General features: G+C 43.4%; 1 protein-coding gene across 7 annotated transcripts in view; it reads right to left on the reverse strand.

Annotated features, from left to right (window-relative positions):
* Positions 1 to 22,807, reverse strand: part of MSRA (methionine sulfoxide reductase A) — a 433,629-nt gene that overhangs the window by 124,878 nt on the left and 285,944 nt on the right. For all 7 annotated transcript variants that reach the window (XM_073624832.1, XM_073624830.1, XM_073624831.1 and 4 more), the window contains one exon: positions 10,363 to 10,467. In XM_073624832.1, coding sequence (XP_073480933.1) covers positions 10,363 to 10,467 — 105 coding nt within the window. The remainder of the gene's footprint in view (positions 1 to 10,362; positions 10,468 to 22,807) is intronic.

Consider the following 22,807-nt stretch of genomic DNA (forward strand, 5'->3'; position numbering starts at 1 on the left):
TTCCACAGTACCCCCCCCCCAGCCTGCTGCAGAAACTCCAGCCTCCCATAGTGCCCCCAACCTCCAGCAGTGTCCCACAGTGCCTCTTAGCCCCAGCCAATACACAGTGCCCCCAGCCTTTTGAAGAAATCCCAGCTTCCGCTAGAATCCTCATCCTCTGCAGGGCCACCAAGTGTGCTGCCGAGTACCCTAACCCACTCCACAACCCTCATCCCCCGCCACAGTGACCCCATCCAGAGTCCTCCAGCATTTCAATACATATTTTGCCTTCCCATATTTTCATTGTGTTACTATAGATTTTTTACTGTTGGGGCATGGAAGATTTTGGAAGAATTTACCAGGCCCTGGTCAAAATAAGGTTGAGAACCACTGCCCTATGGGATAGCATAATGCAGGTGACATGTTCTCTTCAAGGAGACACCATGAGTCTATTTGATATCGAATGTCATGCTTTCATTCCTTTGAATCGAGCATAGTGTAGCACAATACCCGTTGTCTTGTGTGCTGTGTCATGAGGTATAAAATGCAAGCAGCACCTATTTTTCGAGTGTTGCAATGCGTTGCAGCCTATTCATTTTGACACGCGTCAACGCACAAAAACGCATGCGCTGCAGTGCACTGTGTTGTAGTATGAATGGACCCTTAGCAAAGTAACCTAAATGTCTTTTTTCAACCAAAGCAGCTATGCAGGCACCCCCAGCGCAAGCCTCATTTAAATATAAACCAGATTTCAGGTCATTGCACCAGCTGAATGGAAAACATGGGTTTAAGACTTTTGAAGGACTACAGAAGAGAACCCAGTGGTGTTTAGATATAATTTGCCATGAGTCATTTTTAGATCAGTGCTCGAGAGGCTGAGTGTGATCCGCGGTGTCGGAAGGAAACAGGGCGACATTACAACCTGTAATACTGGGCTGGAAGAGGGGGGGGGGGACGTTCGTCCCCTTTCATAGCCGTGCAGCTGTTATTTCACTGGAAAGAAAGACACATCTGCTCATTAGCAATACAATGTCACTCCCAGTCTCTAATTATATGCAGATGATGGCTTCTTTATGTGTCGGCTAAAAACGGTACAGTCCTTGTAAAAAAAAAAAAAAAAGCCTTCTTTTCTAAGTAATATTCCAGACGTTGGGAGTACTGGGATACAAGAATAGATCCCTTAAATATCTTCAGCTCAGCTGGTAATAATGTTAAAAAGGTGAAGTTATATATTTATGTGGTATATCAAAAGAGCAGCGCTGACAATAAAATAATAAATATATTAAAAGAGTCCAGAAAAATTGAATATGTCCAAAGTGAATGCTTGAATGCTACCACCTTGTAGCGATAGTGCACCAAGACCACATATATATATATATATGCGCTTACCAGAGGCAAGCTATAGGGGAGCCTGCGGCTAATACCCAGCCAGGACCTTTTCCACAAGGATGTTGGATCGCCCCACCAATAGGAGAAAGCATGGACAACACTTCTAATGGCTTGAGGATCGAATAACAGCCCCCAAGGGTTGATTAGGATAATGCCCCAAAAAATAAAGAGGAGAACTCCATAGTGTAGACTGAAACACAGTAGTTTTAATGTAGAAAAAGTAATACACTTACATTTGTGAAGGTAAAAACAAGCAAATAAAAACGGCCGGTCAGCAAGCGAACACCTGTCCCTGAGAAGCGCGATGACGTCAGTGCGTCCACCTCCCTACGCGCGTTTCGTCATCAAAAGACGTCGTCTCGGGGAGTCGTCAAAAGACGTCGTCTCGGGGAGATACATATTTATGGGGGACTGTAGACTTTTAAAGACCAACTGTACAGTTCTTAAAACAATTAATACATTAAATCAGTGTGGTTTGCCTTTCTCAACCTTTTTTACCCAAGAGGAACCTTTGATTTTCAAGTCTTGGGAAGCCCCTGCTGTTAGCAATTTATTTAGGGGCAGTGGGAAAACCGTCCCTTACACTTGTGGCCACTGGAAATAATGCCATCCTTACAGACAGGTAAAAACATAATTGGTGTCACACAACTGGTTCTACTAAGTGGTGTTGGCCCAAGAACAACTATGACTGCACTTTTAATTGGTAGATCACTCAGCCACAGATCGAGGAAACCCCTAGCAACTTCTGGAGAAACATCTGGGGCTTCATGAAACCCTGGCTGAGAATGACTAATATAATGTCTAATGGTATGATGCAGATACAGCTTTCCTCACAATGTCCCTAAAAAAATTCCAAGTCTTGGACTGTGGTGCCAATGGAGGATCTTGAAAATCAGCTGGACAGCTAAGATCATCAATGAAGAAGTGCTTAAAAGAGTCAAGAAATCAAAACCACCTCTATTGGAAAGAATGTTAAACAGAAATGCCAATTTTTGGGGGGAAAAAAACAAAAAAAGACACAAAAACCTGACTGAGCTCAACCTGAATTGTACACACTATGCGCTGTATCCATAAGTAGATGTAACAGGACCCAGTGATCTGACACATATATAGAAATTACCTTTATTTGACACACATATCTGAACAATAAAAAATCCACTATCTATCTCATAAAATCATAATTGGCCAACTTTGGAGTGAGATTTCCTGCCAAAGGGTGAAGGTGAGGACCAATGCCCTGTTGGAAAGAATATTAAAGAGATAGTGCCAATTTTTTTGGTCATATCACAAGAAACTAGGGTGGAGAGAGGCTATGCAGGATTGTGGAGGAGAGCAAGGTAAAGAACGGTAAAGGAAGAAAAATATGGCGGATGGATGACATCTAGGAAAAATTATAGGCAGTAGTGACGTAAAGAAGAACCTGGCAAAAGACAAGACCAGATGGAAAGCAATGGTAGAAGCAAGATTCCAGGTTTGACATTTTCCAAAGACCACAAGTGGCCATGGTAATTTTAATGGTAAACCATTTTTTCCCTATAATTGGTCTCCAACACCAGCTTTAGATTGAGATTCCCTGCCAAATGGTGAAGGTGGGGACAATGTCCTGTTGGGCACTGGTCCCCTCTTTAAATTTTTTTTGCCATATCGCAAGAAACTTGGCTGGAGAGGAGCTATGTAAAATTGTGGAGAAGAGCAAGGTAAAGAACAGGAAAGGGAGAAAAACATGGTAGATTTATGACATCTAGGCCAGACCAGCAGAGCCTGGCAAAAGACAAGGCCAGATAGAAAGGGATGGTGAAAGCAAGGTTCCAGGTTTGAACTTTTCCAAAGACAGCAAGTGGTCATGGTAGTGTTAATGGCAAACCATTTTTTTTTCCTATAATTGGGCTCCAACACCAACATTAGAGTGAAATTTCATGCCTGAGGGTGAAGGTGAGGACCAATGCCCTGTTGGAAAGAATATTGAAGAGAAAGTGCCAATTTTTTTGGCCATATCACAAGAAACCCAGCTTGAGAGGGCCTATGCAAAATTGTCAAGGAGAGCAAGATAAATAAAAACATGGTGGATGGATAACATCTAGGACATAAAGTAGAACCTGGCAAAAGACAAGGCCAAACAGAAAGTGATGGTGGAAGCAAGGTTCCAGGTTTGAAATTTTCCAAAGACCACAAATGATCATAGTAGTGTTATTGGTGATCCATTTTTCCTACAATTGGGATCTAACACCAACTTTAGAGTGAGATTCCCTGCTGGAGGGTGAAGGTGAGGAACAATGCCCTGTTGTAAAGAATATTGAGAAAGTGCCAATTTTTTGGCCTTATCACAAGAAACTTGGGTGGAGAGGAGCTATGCAAGATTGTAGAGGACAGCAAGATGAAGAACAGGAAAGGGAGAAAAACATGGTGGATGGATGATATCTAGAAAAAATAACAGGCAATAGGTATGTAAAGCAGAACCTGGCAAAAGACAAGGCCAGATAGAAAGTGATGGTGGAAGCAAGGTTCCAGGTTTGAAATTTTCCAAAGACTGAAAGTGGTCATGGTAGTGTTAATAGCAAACCAGTTTTTTTTTCCTATAATTGAGCTCCAACACCAACTTTAGAGTGAGATTCTCCGCCGAAGGGTGAAGGTGAGGACCAATGCCCTGTTGGAAAGAATATGGAAGAGAAATGCCAATTATTTGGACATAACACGAGAAACTCAGCTTAAGAGGGGCTATGCAAGATTGTGGAGGAGAGCAAGGTAAATAGGAAAGGGGAAAAAAACATGGTGGATGAATGACATCTAGGAAAAATAACAGGCTGTAGTGACATAAAGGATAACCTGGCAAAAGACCAGGCCAGATGAAAAGCAATGGTGGAAGCAAGGTTCCTGGTTTGAAAATTTCCAAAGAACAAAAGTGGTCATGGTAGTGTTAATGGCAAACAAATCTTTTTTTCCCCTTATAATTGGGCTTCAACATCAGCTTTAGAATGAGATACTCTACTGAAGGGTGAAGGTAAGGACCAACGCCCAGTTGAAAAAAATATTAAAGAAAAAGTGCAAATTTTCACAAGAAAGTAGAGTGGAGAGAGGCTATGCAAGATTGTGGAGGAGAGCAAGGTAAAGAACAGGAAAGGGAGAAAAACATGGTAGATGGATGACATCTAGGAAAAATAACAGGCAGTAGCGACGTAAAGCAGAACCTGGCAAAAGACAAGGCCAGATAGAAAGCAATGGTGGAAGCAAGGTTCCAGGTTTGAAATTTTACAAAGACCGCAAGCGGTCATGGTAGTGGTAATCGTAATCCATTTTTTTCCCCCTATAACTGGGCTCCAACACTAACTTTGGAGTGAGATTCCCTGCCAAAGGGTGAAGGTGAGGACCAATGCCCTGTTGGAAAGAATATTGACGAGAACGTGACAATTTGTTTGGCTATATTACAAGAAACTCAGCTGGAGAGGAGCTATGTAAGATTGTGGAGGACAGCAAGGTAAAGAATAGGAAAAAAGGGAGAAAAACATGGTGGATGGATAAAATCAAGGAAAAATTACAGACAGTAGTGACGTAAAGCAGAACCTGACAAAAGACAAGGCCAGATAGAAAGTGATGGTGGAATCAAGGTTCCAGGTTTGAAATTTTATTAAGACCGTAAAGCAGTCATGGTAATGTCAATGGTAAACTTTTTTTTTGTTCCTATAATTGGGCTCCAACACCAACTTTAGAGTGAGATTCCCTGCCAAAGGCTGAAGGTGAGGACTAATGCCCTCTGTGTGGGAAGCAGTTGCCTATCACTTGCAGACTGATCCTCCCCCTGTGCAGTTACAACTACTGTTCTTCAATTAGGGATTTTCCCATGCCTGATGCGGATTGGGGCAAAGTAGCTGTCTGTATGCAAAGGGCAGTTGGGAGCACTGGAAATAGACTGCTGTTTTCACATACAGGGTATCGGTTCTTATCTTCACCCTGCAGTGGGGAATCTCCTTCATGAGCCAAGTGCAGTTAAAAAAAAAAAAAAGAGCGAAGACATTTAAAATGTTTTAATGCACCTGGGTTTAATTGGATTTTTTAGAAAGGTGCAATGAGACTTTTATGTAGTTTGTATTTATATATTTAAGGGAGCTCAAATGGTATTAACAGCAGTAAACTATACATAAGACAGGGACACCCAGGAACAGTCCAAGCAGATTAGTCCTGTACTTTTAATCAGCAAGGTAGCAAACAAACACAATTTCAATGCTTTGTCCAAGTCTATAAACACATACCGGTAATCTGCTCTTTCAAACCACTAACCAAACTCAGGTCAGTTCCCGACTAACAGGGTGCACCCTAAACAGGCAGCAGGTGCAAAAAGAGAGAGGGAGAATGAGAGAGAGCCCTGTGCATCAGTCAGCTGACATAAAGGCCTATGCACAACCAAACCTTTATTCCATCCAAAGCTCTTCAAAGTTTCCAGGCTCAAGGACCCAGCCCAAAACTTATTAAGATTCTGAGAAAAAAAAAAAGAGTCCGTTTCCTCCATAGCAGACACAAATCCTGGAGGCCATCTCCTGCAAGCCAGTGCTTCACAATATTATGTATAAATATATATAATATACAGTATCTCACAAAAGTGAGTACACCCCTCACATTTTTGTAAATATTTAATTATAACTTTTCATGTGACAAGACTGAAGAAATGACCCTTTGCTACAATGTAAAGTAGTGAGTGTACAGCTTGTATAACAGTGTAAATTTGCTGTCCCCTCAAAATAACTCAACACACAGCTATTAATGTCTAAACCGCTGGCAATAAAAGTGAAAATTTCCAAATTGGGCCCAATTAGCCATTTTCCCTCTCCGGTGTCATGTGACTCGTTAGTGTTACAAGGTCTCAGGTGTGAATGGGGAGCAGGTCCATACTGGTCACTGGAAGTTCAACGTGGCACCTCATGGCAAAAAACTCTCTGAGGATCTGAAAAAAATCATTGTTGCTCTACATAAAGATGGCCTAGGCTATAAGAAGATTGCCAAGACCCTGAAAATGAGCTGCAGCATGGTGGCCAAGACAATGAGGCGTTTTACAGGACAGGTTCCACTCAGAACAGGCCTCACCATGATCGACCAAAGAAGTTGAGTGCACGTGTTCAGCGTCATATCCAGAGGTTGTCTTTGGGAAATAGACGTATGAGTGCTGCCAGCATTGCTGCAGAGGTTGAAGGGGTGGGGGGTCAGCCTGTCAGTGCTCTTACCATACGCCACACACTGAATCAAATTGGCCTGCATGGCTGTCGTCCCAGAAGAAAGCCTCTTCTAAAAATGATGCGCAAGAAGCCCGCAAACAGTTTGCTGAAGACAAGCAGACTAAGGACATGTATTACTGGAACCATGTCCTGTGGTCTGATGAGATCAAGATAAACTTATTTAGTTCAGATGGTATCAAGCGTGTGTGGCGGCAACCAGGTGAGGAGTACAAAGACAAGTGTGTCTTGTCATGGTCTGGAGCTGCATGTGTGCTGTTGGCACTGGGAAGCTACAGTTCATTCAGGGAACCATGAATGCCAACTTGTACTGTGACATACTGAAGCAGAGCATGATCCCCTCCCTTCAGAGACTGGGCCGCAGGGCAGTATTCCAACATGATAACGACCCCAAACACACCTCCAAGATGACCACTGCCTTGCTAAAGAAGCTGAGGGTAAAGGTGATGGACTGGTCAAGCATGTCTCCAGACCTAAACCCTATTGAGCATCTGTGGGACATCCTCAAATGGAAGGTGGAGAAGCACAAGGTCTCAAACATCCACCAGCTCCATGATGTCGTCATGGAGGAGTAGAAGAGGACTCCAGTGGAAACCTGTGAAGCTCTGGTGAACTCCATGCCCAAGAGGGTTAAGGCAGTGCTGGAAAATAATGGTGGCCACACAAAACATTGACACTTTGGGCCCAATTTGGACATTTTCACTTAGGGGTATACTCACTTTTGTTGCCAGTGGTTTAGACATTAATGGCTGTGTGTTGAGTTATTTTGAAGGGACAGCAAATTTACACTGTTATACAAGCTGTACTATCACTACTTTACATTGTAGCAAAGTATTATTTCTTCAGTGTTGTCAGATGAAAAGATATAATAAAATATTTACAAAAATGTGAGGGGTGTACTCACTTTTGTGAGATACTGTATATTTAGGCCAGGTCTTCTCATACATAGTCAGTACCTGACCTCACAAATGGGTATACATTTCCATAGACTAACCCTATAAACTCGGGGAAACACTAACAATCAGAGTTCCAAAGAGCCAACAACCTACCTACTACCCCTACTACGGAGGGAGGGATAGATGGAACACCCACCCCCTCCGTTTCATTGGCACACCCCTCTATAACTGCTGCTACACCCACTAGCCTCCCCTTTCCTACTCCTCTCCCTGCTTAACCCCCTTTCCCACCCTCTCCCCTCCTTTCCCACCCCTAACACCCACCTCCTACACCGGACGCCTTTTCCCACTTGAGGAACCTAGTAATACTCACCAATCACACAGAAACCCTCCACCTCACTGAGATAAGTACTACCTACATTAGACAAGCCCCTAACAGGACATCCCAACCCAGCTGAACAAAATTACGCCCCTCTCATTGACCACTTACCTACAAACGGTGACTCAACCCTTAAGCCTTTTAAACACACACAGACATAAATCTACATGACCCGAATACGGGCTCAAGTGAGTACCCTGGATACTTCCCCCCTATGCCTTTTTCTTAAAACTCCTAGACGCTAAGTAGTTCCTGACATACTTGAGCCAACCCTCACCCTATGCATCTCTCCACCGGATCACACCAAGTTGTTTAATGTTTTAAATTTTCAATTGTTTAAATGTCATGTTAGACGTCATATTCTGTATTGCATGTTTCTGCTGTATTACAACATACGTGTATGTTCCACTCTATTACCAATAAAACTTTTTTGGAAAAAAAAATAATCTTGTGGAAAGCCTTCCTAGAAGAGTGGTACTTGGACTGTTCCTGGGTTTCTATATCTCGTGTACTGTTTACCATTGCCTCATCTACACCGATTGAGCTTGTCCCCCATACAGCAGAGGCCCTATGTGTGATGCAGCAAAAAAAAAAAAAAAAAAATATTATTATAACACAGAATTTATACAGCGCCAACAGTTTGCACAGCGCTTTACAAAATGAAGGCAGACATTACAGTTACAATGCAATTTGGTACAAGAGGAATCACAGGGCCCTGCTTATTAGAGCTTACAATCTAAGAGGGCAGGTCAACTGATACAAGAGGTGATAACTGTGGGGAGGTGAGCTGTTGGAGAAAGTAAAAACACAGTGTATTAGTTAGAAGCAGTATGGGCTTCTTTACAGAGAAGGGTTTTCAGAGATCATCTAAAGATGGATAGATTAGGAGATAGTTGGACAGATTAGGGAGTTCCAAAGGATGGGAGAAGTCCTGGAGGCAAGCATGGGAGGAGGTGACAAGGGAGCTAGAGAGCAGAAGGTCTTGGGAGGGATTAAGTTGATATTTTGAGACTAGATTTGTGAAGTAGCTGGGGGCTGAGTTGTGGATGGCTTTGTAAGTTGTTAGTATTTTGAATTTAAAATGTCGGGTGAGTGGAAGCCAGTGGAGGGATTGGCAGAGAAGGGTAGCAGACACTGAGCAGTTGGTAAGGTGGATGGGTCTGGTAGCAGCATTCATGATGGACTGAAGGAGGGATAGCTTATGTAAAAGGTAAACCAATGAAGAGGAAGTTATCATAGGCATGACCCTATACCAGTGGTTTCTCAACCTTTTTTCAGTCAAGACACCCTATTAAATTATGGACAGCCTTGAGGCACCCTTTAAAATTATGGACAGTCTCGAGGCACCCCATTCTAATATGTAAAAAAAAACGATTCTAATAATTTCACATAATGCAGCAACACACGTAGGATACCCAACATTAGAGGCGATTTATTCTTCCAAAGCAAATACACTGTTGCACACTTGTACTGACTAGTATTCCAGTTTTTCTATTCTCCTTAAGTTTCTCTCAATCACCCAGCTAATGTGACCCCAGTGCTGATGGAGTGGATCAAGGGAGGGGCAAACAAGGATGCTGTGCAGGTGACCGACTTCCTCCTTATCAACTGATGATGTCATTGGTTGTTATGATACCGGAAGCTGGAAGGTCGTAATGGTGTAAAATGAAAACCTGTGGCTTTGTGTAACTAAAAGGCAGGCCTGATCCACCCACTGGCTTGTATACAATTTCTGGGCAATTACTGGTATTTGGCAATTTGCCAAGGCACACCTGAAGAAACCTGAAGACACCCTGGTTGAAAAAGGCTGCCCTATACCACTGGTGCTTTAGTAGTTAATGGTGATATGAAATTCAGCTGAAATGTAAGGCAAGCTAAGAGCTATGTGTTTTCCAGCTCAGGAGATCCCAGAACCCCGTAGATGAGGACAAGGCCAGGTAGAAATCAATGGTGGAGGCAAGACTCCTAAGTTTGAAAACTTACAAAGACCACAAGCGGCCATAGTAGTGTTAATGGTGGACCAGTGTGTGTGTGTGTTTTTTTTGTTTTTCTTTTTCATTTAACTGTGCTCCAGCTACAGCTTTAAAGTGAGATTCCCTGCTGCAAGATGCCAATGAGGGCTAATGCTCTCTGTGTGAGGGCAACAGTCTATCTCTCCAGCAGACCGACCCTTCCTCTGCGCAGTCACAACTACTGTTCTCCAATTTTGGTAGATCCCAGAACCTCGTAGATGAGGACAAGGCCAGCTAGAAATGGAATACAGCTGACATGCAAGGCAAACTCAGAGCTGCGTGTTTCCCATTTTTGGAGATCGCTGCCCCCTCCCCCCCTGTAGATGAGGATATAATTTTCCAAGATTGTCTACATCCTCCTCCTGTTATTTTGTCATCAATTGCAATCACATGTGTTATTTCAAGGATGGTCTCTCACAAAAAGCATCCAACTTTAATTATCTCGGTTGCAATTAACAGGATAATGAGGAGCTCTCTCATTACTCTACCTTGAGTTGGGTTATGGTTCTCCCAGAAGACCTTTAGCAGTTTCTCGTAGCTGATGTCTTCTGGCTTGTAGACAACTCGGACCACCTCTGCATGACCTGTCCTGCCTGGAAAGAGACAATAAGGTGATATTACAACATTGCTCCCTCTGTAAACCTAGCACATTTCCCTGTAGTGTCATCATAAAGAAATTATAAATCCTCAAATCAAACAAAGGGAAAGTACATTCCAATAGTGGTATTCCAAATTTGCATCACTACACCAATAGGGAAAAAATCCCCCCCCATGGCAGTGTTTCCCAACCTTTGTCCTCCAGTGTTAAAAAAAAAAAAAGTTCCGGATATGCCTCCAGGAATCAAAAAGTATAAAAAATCTTGGCAACAGGACACAGGCAAATGACAAAGGAATTGATTCTTCCGGAAAAAAAAAAGGTTTCGGCTATACATACATTTTAACCCCTTTGCAGATAGAGCAATTTTTTTTTTTGACCTCCAGCAGTCCACTGGTGTGAATGTCTCTGACCAAATAATCAGAAACAGACTTCATGAGGGTGGCCTGAGGGCCCGACACCCTATAGTGGGATCTGTGCTCACCGCCCGGCACCGTAGAGCTCGATTGGCATTTGCCATTGAACACCAGAATCGGCAGGTCTGCAACTGGCGCCCTGTGCTTTTCACAGATGAGAGCAGGTTCACCCTGAGCACATTTGACAGACGTGAAAGAGTCTGGAGAAGCCGCGGAGCATGTTATGCTGCCTGTAACATCGTTCAGCATGGTTTGGTGGTGGGTCAGTGATGGTCTGGGGAGGCATATCCATTGAGGGATGCACAGATACAGGCTTGACAATGGCTCCCTGACTACCATTAGGCTTTAGGAATAAATCCTTGGACCCATTGTCAGACCCTACGCTGGTGCAGTGGGTCCTGGGTTCCTCCTGGTGCACGACAATGCCCGGCCTCATGTGGCGAGAGTATGCAGCCAGTTCCTGGAGGATGAAGGAATTGATACCATTGAATGACCCCCCATGCTCGCCTGACGTGAAACCAATAGAACACCTCTGGGACATTATGTTTCGGTCCATCTGACACCGCCAGGTTGCACCTCAGTCTGTTCAAGGAGCTCAGTGATGCCCTGATCCAGATCTGGAGTGATGATATCAAGCTAAGCAGGACAATAAATTCACAACAGCAATAAAACCTTACAAGAAGAAAATAGAAGAGTCCGCCACTATATGGCAGATGAAGTAATGCACTTGGGGAGCTAAAAATTTTAATGCAAGTTACTCGCTAGGGCGATTAACTCCAGAGATAAGACTAGAATTCTACTGCTTTACAAGACTATGATTTGGCCACATCTTGAGTAAGCCCTCCATTTCTGGTCACCAATCCTCAGGAAGGATGTGCTGGAACTGGAGTTAGTCCCGAGAAGGACAACAAAGCCAACAAAGGAGTTGAAGGTCCTCAATTATGAGGACGACTGCAAACATTGAACATATTCTCCCTGGAGAAGAGACACTTAAAAGGAGATATGATAGTGAGATACAAATACTTGAATCCAGCATTGGGAGGAAACTGTTTAATCTTAGGTCTCAAAAGAAGACACGCGGCCACACAATGAAGTTGGATCAGAGATGGTTCCAGGGCCAGGACAAGGGGTGGGCAGAAGGGACGACTGCCCAGGCACAATGGTTGAAATAGGGGTGCCCTGTGCCAAGTTCCATCTGTTACAAGGCTGACAGGAGTAGTGATAGTGGGTGGCACAGTGGTGTAGAGGGTAGCACTCTCACCTAGCAGTAAGAAGGGTCGCTGGTTCGAATCCCAACCATGACACTACCTGCCTGGAGTGTGCATGTTCTCCCTGTGTCTGCGTGGGTTTCCTCCGGGTACTCCGGTTTCCTCCCACACTCCAAAGAGCTGGTAGGTTAATTGGATCCTGTCTAAATTGGCCCTAGTATGTATGAATGTGAGTTAGGGACCTTAGATTGTAAGCTCCTTGAGGGTGTAGGGACTGATGTGAATGCATAATGTATATGTAAAGCGCTGCGTAAATTGACGGTGCTATATAAGTACCTGAAATAAATAAATAGTGGCATCACTACTCCTGTCAGCCCAGTGCTGACTGACAGCAATTAATGGGGAGGGGTGAGCCGGGAGGAAGTGCGGGCTGTGCTCTCTCTCCCCTTCCTCTTTTTTGCTATTGCAGAACTACATTAACAAGCCGACAGCGGTGTTCACAGTAATACAGAAGCATTGCACTGGCAGGAAGGAGGAGGGGGGAGGGAGAATACAGCCCGGGTGGGGGGCAGGGCGGGTAAGCAAACCCTGAAAAGTCCCGATCTGTCAATGCAACTGTACTAACAAGCTGGAAGCACTGTCCCCAGTGCTGCTCAAATCTGACAGCAGCCTCTGAGGGTATGACTGGCTTTTAATACTTAGGGACCCTTTGATTATGTATAAAAGGGGTCTGAAAGGTAAACAAAGCCTTTTCATTTGAATGTGTAAGGCCCCTTTCACACGGCAAGCCCGCTGGGATCCGGCTGTCCGTTTTTCAGGCGGATCCGAGCGGGCCATCCATTGACTTCTATGGGGAGACGGATGTCAGCGGAGATGTGTCTGCTGACACCCGTCTGCCGTCCAATCCGCTAAAATCAGACGTATGGTTATACGTTCGCCATCCGTCTTGGCGGATCGGATGAGATCTGATGAAAATGGACATGCTGTGCGTTTTCGTCCAATCTCTCCATAGGAATCAGCGGCACTCTGACAGGCCCCCCCCCCAACTCAGTGAGCAGAGACGGACCTGTCATCCGCCGGCTCAGCGGATCAACGGATCCGCTTCGTGTGAATGAGGTCTAAAGCTGAAGTGAGGACAATGGTGACTGACCACTGTACTCATCTCAGAGATCAGAACTATGAATGGATTTGCTAACAAACACAAATCCATTCACAACTGTTATCACCTTTAGGGTACATTCATACTATTAGAATGCAGAGGTTAGTATGCGCTGATTGCGGCGCATCACGCCGTTCACTTTTTTTTTTTTAAAGAAACTTTATTGAAATGTCACACAATGACATTTCATCAAGTTTTATTGGTTGCAGCGCGATGCAAGGGAGTAGACTGCCTTGCACTGCGCTGAAAAAAAGTACTGCATGCGGGCATCTTTGCCCTGGGCGCTGGATGACCTTGGCCTGGCACTGGGTGGTTCAATCCTAAATTGCTCAATGGACTCTTTACTGTTAGAGCAGTAAGGATGTAAAACTCCCTTACACAATCCGTGGTGTCACTGGAACATCGTTTAAAAAAGGAAAAAACCTTTAGTTTCTTAGCGAACACAAGGAATAGAGAAAACAGCAGACACACGCATGCTCTCAGGTTGAAGTGGACAGATTGGCGTCTTTATTCAGCATTAACAACTACAGCATGTACATATCAGAGTGCAGAGTCTGAGGTAGAATCCCACTTTCTTCTCAACAGAGACAATTTAATTAGTCTTAAGAGTCATATTAAAGGGTCCAGCTTAGATCAAATAGTTGGCAGGGTCTCTTATCTCTTGGGGATTGTACTTGTGAGTTCCCAAGTCTGCACACCTGCTGTGCTCAATGCGAGGGGTTCCCACCATCCCTGCACTAATTTCCATGGTCTACACACCCTCTGTGCCCAAAATGAGGGGTTCCCACCATGCCTGCACTAAGTTCCATGGTCTACACACCCTCTGTGACCATTATGAGGGGTTCCCACCATCCTTGTGATGAGTTCCTGGGTCCACACACCCTCTGTATCCATTATGAGGAGTCCCCACCATCCCTGCACTATGTTCAGTGGTCTACACACCCTCTGTGTCCATTATGAAGGGTTCCCACCATCCCTGTGATGAGTTCCCTGGTCTACACACCCTCTGTGTCCATTATGAAGGGTTCCCACCATCCCTGTGATGAGTTTCCTGGGTCTACACACCCTCTGTGTCCATTATGAAGGGTTCCCACCATCCCTGTGATGAGTTCCCGGGTCTACACACCCTCTGTGTCCATTATGAAGGGTTCTCACCATCCCTGTGATGAGTTCCCGGGTCTACACACCCTCTGTGTCCATTATGAGGGGTTCCCACCATCCCTGTGATGAGTTCCTGGGTCTACACACCATCTGTGTCCATTATGAAGGGTTCCCACCATCCCTGTGATGAGTTCCCGGGTCTACACACCCTCTGTGTCCATTATGAAGGGTTCCCACCATCCCTGTGATGAGTTCCCGGGTCTACACACCCTCTGTGTCCATTATGAGGGGTTCCCACCATCCCTGTGATGAGTTCCCGGGTCTACACACCCTCTGTGTCCATTATGAAGGGTTCCCACCATCCCTGTGATGAGTTCCCGGGTCTACACACCCTCTGTGTCCATTATGAAGGGTTCCCACCATCCCTGTGATGAGTTCCCGGGTCTACACACCCTCTATGTCAATTATGAGGAGTTCCCACCATCCCTGTGATGAGTTCCTGGGTCTACACACCCTTTATGAGGGGTTCCCACCATCCCTGCGCTAAGTTCCATGGTCTACACACCCTCTGTGTCCATTATGAGTGGTTCCCATCATCCCTGTACTAAGTTCCATGGTTTACACACCCTCTGTATCTGTTTAAAAGGGGTTCCCACCATCCCATCCCTGTGATGAGTTCCTGGGTCTACATACCCTCTGTGTCCATTATGAGGGGTTACCACCATCCTTGTGATGAGTTCCTGGGTCCACACACCCTCTGTATCCATTATAAGGAGTTCCCACCATCCCTGCACCAAGTTCCGTGGTCTACACGCCCTCTGTGCCCATTACGAGGGGTTCCCATCATCCCTGCATTAAGTTCTGTGTTCTACACACCCTCAGTGTCCATTATGAGGGGTTCCCAGCATCCCTGTGCTGAGTTCCTGTGTCTGTACACCTTCTGTGCCCATTATGAGTGGTTCCCACCAATAACCAATAAGAGAAGCTGAAATACAAGCAGAATAAACTTCAACTTTAAAATGATTGAGGTATTATCTATTTAGTAGTGTTGTGGGTTTTCTCTGCACATTTCCCTGCACTGGGGTCCTTCTGTATTTTCAAGAATACAGAGTATTCAAGGAGTATGTTAGAAATTCCTTGCACCTGGCTATACCCCCACCATAGATCAGAGCAAACAGTTTTGGGTGGAGTTGGGCTTGAACTTACATTTATGAACTGTGATTAATAAAATGATAATTCAAATAAATATGAAGTCATATAGAAAAACAAAACTGGAGTATCTGACTGCTGGTACGTTATAGAGGAGATGGCGGCGAGGAGATTATTATGTCGGTCGTGTTGGCCATTACCAGTAAAAACAGCTGAGAGCAGTACGAGTGATTCGGGGTAATTGTCAGTCTGGAGGAATCGGAATGTCGTCTCCATTATAGTCACATCATGAATCCTCTGAAAATTGCTCATGATCGCCTCCTGCTGATGGAATGTCAGAGAAGATTGCAGCCTGTCCCTGGCCACTCATATCTGGAATAAAGAGACGACCCCCAGTGTACCTCCCTGGAATGGTTCTCAATGATACAAGCGGGGTCACCGCTACAGAATTATAGAATAAGAAGTCTGTAGAGTAGGAAAGGGTTAGTGGAGGTCAACTTATTAGATATTGGGGGCCTCACGGGTAACCCCTGATATCACCAAAGGTCCACGCATAATACAATATGCATTCGAAGCTGCAGCAAGTCAGATAAAACCTGTCTCATTTCCTGGCTGGAGTACGTCCAACAACATCTAGCTCCCTCCTGCCTGACAGTCCCTAGCTGTCCCTTTCACTCATTAGATTGCAGTTCTTTCAATCATGAAGGCTCAACATCACATGCCAATACAGCCTGCCCGGGAAGACGTACCCACCCACCCAACTGACATCCACCCACCCAACTGACATCCACCCATCCAACTGACATCCACCCATGGAGGCATTTTAATATTTGCATAACTCCTCCCAAGAGCAAGTCCACTGCTTGCATCAGGGCTGGGGGTTCTTGGGAGGAGTGCTGAGGCAGCCTGCTGTAATTCACCCAGCTGGCCCCTCCCACCTGTCAAGATCTGCCTGCATTGCATAGAGAAGCACAGAGACCCAGTGTGACATCATTTGGACTAAAGCAAGGTATGGGATGAAAAGAGAAAGGTTTTATTTAAAAACTGAATTAGTATGTTGATGAGGGAGGAAGGAGGAACCAGGAAAGGCACAATAATAATAATAGTCATAATATATATTTTTTTAATGTGAACTTAATTAGTAAACAATTACAATTTTTGTTCTCAGAAGTGTATTCTTCCTTTATTCTATCTATCCATCTATCTAGTAGATATTAGATAATATATATATATATATATATATATATGCACACACATTAGATACTGTAGATAAATATGTATGTGTATATTTTACTATACATATGTTATTTAGAAGTTTATTCAGCATTTATTATTTATATTTATATAATTCTTAAGTATTTTTCTATTTGTATACATATCTATCTATATACAGTATATATATATATATATATATATATATATATATATACACACACTGAATATCTATCTATCTATCTATAGATAGATATATATATATATATATATCTAGATAGATATATATGTATCTATCTATATAGAGATAGATAGATAGATAGATAGATAGATAGATAGATAGATAGATAGATAGATAGATAGATAGATAGATAGATAGATAGATAGGTAGATAGATAGATATTTTTTTCACTGTATATATAAAGAATTATATAATTTGTATGTATATTTCTATTGTATTATATATATTTTATTTAGAAATGTATTCTGCTTGAATTTTTTTTATATATACATTATATTATATATAATATCTCTCTCTCTCTCTCTGTATATATATACCCTGTTTCCCCTAAAATAAGACCTAGCGTGATTGTCGGTGATGGCTGCAATATAAGCCCTACCCCCCAAATAAGCCCTACCCTGTTTCCTCGAAAATAAGCCCTACCCTGAAAATAAGACCTACAAGGACTTTAACTAGGGCTTATTTGGGGGGTAGGGCTTATATTGAAGCCATCGCCGACAATCATGCTAGGTCTTATTTTAGGGGAAACAGGGTATATATATGTATATACAGTGGGGACGGAAAGTATTCAGACCCCCTTAATTTTTTCACTCTTTGTTATATTGCAGCCATTTGCTAAAATCATTTAAGTTATTTTTTTTTCCTCATTAATGTACACACAGCACCCCATATTGACAGAAAAACACAGAATTCTGGACATTTTTTGCAGATTTATTAAAAAAGAAAAACTGAAATATCACATGGTCCTAAGTATTCAGACCCTTTGCTCAGTATTTAGTAGAAGCCCCTTTTCATCTAATACAGCCATGAGTCTTTTTGGGAAAGATGCAACAAGTTTTTCACACCTGGATTTGGGGATCCTCTGCCATTCCTCCTTGCAGATCCTCTCCAGTTCTGTCAGGTTAGATGGTAAACGTTGGTGGACGGCCATTTTTAGGTCTCTCCAGAGATGCTCAATTGGGTTTAAGTCAGGGCTCTGGCTGGGCCATTCAAGAACAGTCACGGAGTTGTTGTGAAGCCACTCCTTCATTATTTTAGCTGTGTGCTTAGGGTCATTGTCTTGTTGGAAGGTAAACCTTCGGCCCAGTCTGAGGTCCAGAGCACTCTGGAGAAGGTTTTCGTCCAGGATATCCCTGTACTTGGCCGCATTCATCTTTCCCATGATTGCAACCAGTCGTCCTGTCCCTGCAGCTGAAAAACACCCCCACAGCATGATGCTGCCACCACCATGCTTCACTGTTGAGACTGTATTGGACAGGTGATGAGCAGTGCCTGGTTTTCTCCACACATACCGCTTAGAATTAAGGCCAAAAAGTTCTATCTTGGTCTCATCAGACCAGAGAATCTTATTTCTCACCATCTTGGAGTCCTTCAGGTGTTTTTTAGCAAACTCCATGCGGGCTTTCATGTGTCTTGCACTGAGGAGGGGCTTCCGTCGGGCCACTCTGCCATAAAGCCCCGACTGGTGGAGGGCTGCAGTGATGGTTGACTTTCTACAACTTTCTCCCATCTCCCGACTGCATCTCCGGAGCTCAGCCACAGTGATCTTTGGGTTCTTCTTTACCTCTCTCACCAAGGCTCTTCTCCCCCGATAGCTCAGTTTGGCCGGACGGCCAGCACTAGGAAGGGTTCTGGTCGTCCCAAACATCTTCCATTTAAGGATTATGGAGGCCACTGTGCTCTTAGGACCTTAAGTGCAGCAGACATTTTTTTGTAACCTTGGCCAGATCTGTGCCTTGCCACAATTCTGTCTCTGAGCTCTTCAGGCAGTTCCTTTGACCTCATGATTCTCATTTGCTCTGACATGCACTGTGAACTGTAAGGTCTTATATAGACAGGTGTGTGACTTTCCTAATCAAGTCCAATCAGTATAATCAAACACAGATGCACTCAAATGAAGGTGTAGAACCATCTCAAGGATGATCAGAAGAAATGGACAGCACCTGAGATAAATATATGAGTGTCACAACAAAGGGTCTGAATACTTAGGACCATGTGATATTTCAGTTTTTCTTTTTTAATAAATCTGCAAAAATGTCAACAATTCTGTGTTTTTCTGTCAATATGGGGTGCTGTGTGTACATTAATGAGGAAAAAAATGAACTTAAATGATTTTAGCAAATGGCTGCAATATAACAAAGAGTGAAAAATTTAAGGGGGTCTGAATACTTTCCGTCCCCACTGTATATATATCATATTATATATATATATATATTTTATAATAAAATAATATAATAATATACAAGATATAAAGACGCTGTATAAATAGACAGCACTAGAGGTATAACTTTTATGCATATTTCCATTGTTTTATATATATTTTATTTAGAAATGTATTCTGTTATCAATTTTAATTTAGATATATATATAATTTATGCAGCACTTTTACATACAGTACATCTTGTATAACATTATGTTATATTATTATAATATATTATATATACATATATATATATATATTATAAAAATAATATAACATAATAGATATACTGTATGTAAAAGTGCTGCATAACTTGATGGTGCTATATACTGTAAATACCTGTATTAAATAAAAAAATAAATACATAAAATATTATATATAAATAACAAAGGCAGAATAAATTTCAGCCTTAGAGAATACAAGCCACATAGGGAGTGTATTAATTTTAATAAGTCGGCTGACTCATAGACTTGCACTGAGAGAGGGAGCCGTAAAGCATAACCATTGCTGGTAAAGTAGAACGTGCACAGGTAATGAATAAATATGGATGCCACGTATACATATATGATTACAAATTATACACAGAAGCAATATTTTAAAGCCACAGCACACAATTAACCATCCATCTATATTTAACACATCATAAAAGAGACGGTACACTCCCTTTAATTACAATACATTGTCAGCCACGCGTACCCCGGGCTCGTCTAATGCCTCATCGGCCTATCGCATCTTAGACCCCACAGCAGCAGGCCCCCCTTCCCATTGTTCACGTTGGGCTCTGAATTCACGCGGTGTCTAATCACACGAATTGAGGCGGCACACAAGACTTTCTCTTTTTTTTTTTTCTCTAAACGATTTGGGGGCTTAATACGTTGAAGATGGACAGGAGGCTCTATTGAGCCGGCATCTGGCCCATTCCAAGCTGTAGATAAATCCATCAGGGCTGAGGAAGGGGAAGAGAAAAGAGCAGATTCCTGCTACCAATACTGATAAATGGGAGACAATTAAAAGCAGGCTGGAGCCCGACAAAACGGCGTTTCTTTTTTTTTCTTTTTTTTTCATTTGCCGTTGAATTGCATGTTATTAACTTGTTCTTCAGGAAGCGATAAGTAGACCCCGCGTGGCGCTTAAGTACCACTGTGTGCATCTTCTCATTGAACTTGGAACAGCTGCACTTGGCATATGCGGCATGTTAACAGCACTATTATTTCAGGACACTCATTATGCGCGCGCCAAGCCGAAGGGGGGAAAATGTCATGAAATTTATAAAGAGGGAAATCAAATGGCCCCGCCCCTGTAATCATCGCCGGCCCTTCCGACGGTAAGAAAACTTCTGTTTATCTGGCTTGCAGCAGTTGGAGGCTGACGAAGTGCCTTGCTCTTAAAGAGTACCAGCTTCACGTGTACCAAAAAAAAAAAAACAAGCCTAGGTGCCCACCACAGTGCCTTCCATAGACACAGTGGAGAAATAAGTGTAGACATGAAGGGGCAGGATCACCCAGGTGATAATAAAATTGTCATAAGAAAAAAAAAAAGAAAACAAATGTGGCCACCATGTCTAAGGACTGGTAAGCTGCAATGTTGTCTCCAAAGTAACCAAATTTCTTGGGTGGCCCAGAAACAGTTTGTCTATTAACCCCTTAATGCCTGCAATCTGCGTATTAATGTTCCCTTGTATGATGCCCTGAGCTGAGGGGAACGTTGATAAATGTGGCCGTTGAGAGCAAGCAGCTGACACTTTGCGCAGGTCATGGCTATCAATCCCAGTTGTCAATGAAAGCTGAGATCTCCATTGATCATTAGTAACCAGAGTGGCTCTTAATCATGTGACCAATGACATATTGGTCACATACAGGAACCCCTTAACACCTGCAATCTGTTTAGTAATGTATTTCCCAGGCATGATGCCCCACACTGAGGGTACATTAATAAATCTCCCTATTGAGATCAAGCAGTTGACACTTTGTGCAGCCGCTGGCTCCCAATCCCGGCTGTCACTGAAAGTCAGGGTCTCCACTGATGATCGTTAACCAATAAGAGTTGTTCTTGATCCTGTGACCACTGACATAACAGTCACATACAGAAACCCCCCTTACACACGACCGGACTTTACGGCATACTTGGTTCGGCGGACCGGAGTCCATCGGACAATTTGATCGTGTGTGGGCTCCAGCGGACTTTTTTTCCCCAAAAGTTTGACGGACCTAGAAATGAAACATGTTTCAAATCTTTTTGATGAACTCGAGTCCGGTCGAAAAGTCCACTCGTCTGTATGCTAGTCCGACGGACAAAAAGCGACGCTAGGGCAGCTATTGGCTACTGGCTATGAACTTCCTTGTTTTAGTCCGGTCGTATGTCATCACGTACGAATCCGTCGGACTTTGGTTGATCGTGTGTAGGCAAGTCCGTTCATTGGGAAAGTCCATCGTAAAGTCCGTTGAAAAGTCCACAGGACAAAGTCTGCCGTAAAGTCCGCTCGTGTGTACACGGCATTAATGCCTGCAATCTGCTTAATAATGCTCCCCGGTATGATGCCCTGTGCTGAGGGAATGGTAATAAATGTCTCCATGCAGAGCAAGCAGCTGACACTTTGTATAGCCGCTGGCTCTCAATACCGGCTTCCATTTAAAGCCATAGTTCCTGTTCATGATCAGTAACCAGAGTGGTTTCCTAATCATGTGGCCACTATATCTTCTCTGACATAATGGTCATATGCAGTCTGGCTCTCAATCCCGGCTGTCACTGAAAGCCAGGGGTCTCCATTGATAATCGGTAACCAATCACAGTGGTTCTTGATCATGTGATCACTACATAATGGTCACATACAGGAACCCCTTAACACTTGCAATCTGCTTATTAATGTTCCCTGGCATGATGGCCTGTGCTGAGGGGAATGGTAATAAATGTCCTCATTGAGAGTAAGCAGCTGACACTTTGCATAGCTACTGGCTCTCGAACAGTCTCCATTGATAATTGGTAACCAATCAGAGTGGTTCTTTATCATGTGACCACTGACATAATGGTCACATACAGGAACCTCTTAACTCCTGCAATCTACTTATTAATGTTCCCCGGCATGATGCCGTGTGCTGAGGAAATGTTAATAATTATCTCCATTGAAAGCAAGCAGGTGACACTTTGCATAGCCGCTGGCTCTCAATACCAGCTGCCTTATAAAGCCATAGTTCCAGTTGATGATCCGTAACCAATGGAAGTGGCTAACTAATCATGTGAACACTATGTCAGCTCTGACATTATGGTCATATGCAGTCTGGCTCTCAATCCCAGCTGTCACTGAAAGCCAGGGGTCTCCATTGATAATCGGTAACCAATCACAGTGGTTCTTGATCATGTGGTCACTACATAATGCTCACAAACAGGAACCACTTAACTCCTGGAATCTGTTTAGCAATGTTCCCTGGCCAGATGCCCTGTGCTGAGGGGATTGTAATAAATGTCCCCATTGAGAGCATGCAGGTGGCACTTTGCGTAGCCGCTGGCTCTCAATACCGGCTGTTATATAAAGCCATGGTTCCTGTTGATGATCAGTAACCAATCAGAGTGGTTTACTAACCATGTGAACACTATGTCATCTCTGGCATAATGGTCATATGCAGGCTGGCTTTAAATCCCGGCTGTCACTGAAATC

Source organism: Aquarana catesbeiana, linkage group LG04, assembly GCF_042186555.1.
Source record: "Aquarana catesbeiana isolate 2022-GZ linkage group LG04, ASM4218655v1, whole genome shotgun sequence".
In the NCBI taxonomy this organism is placed as follows: Eukaryota; Metazoa; Chordata; class Amphibia; order Anura; family Ranidae; genus Aquarana; species Aquarana catesbeiana.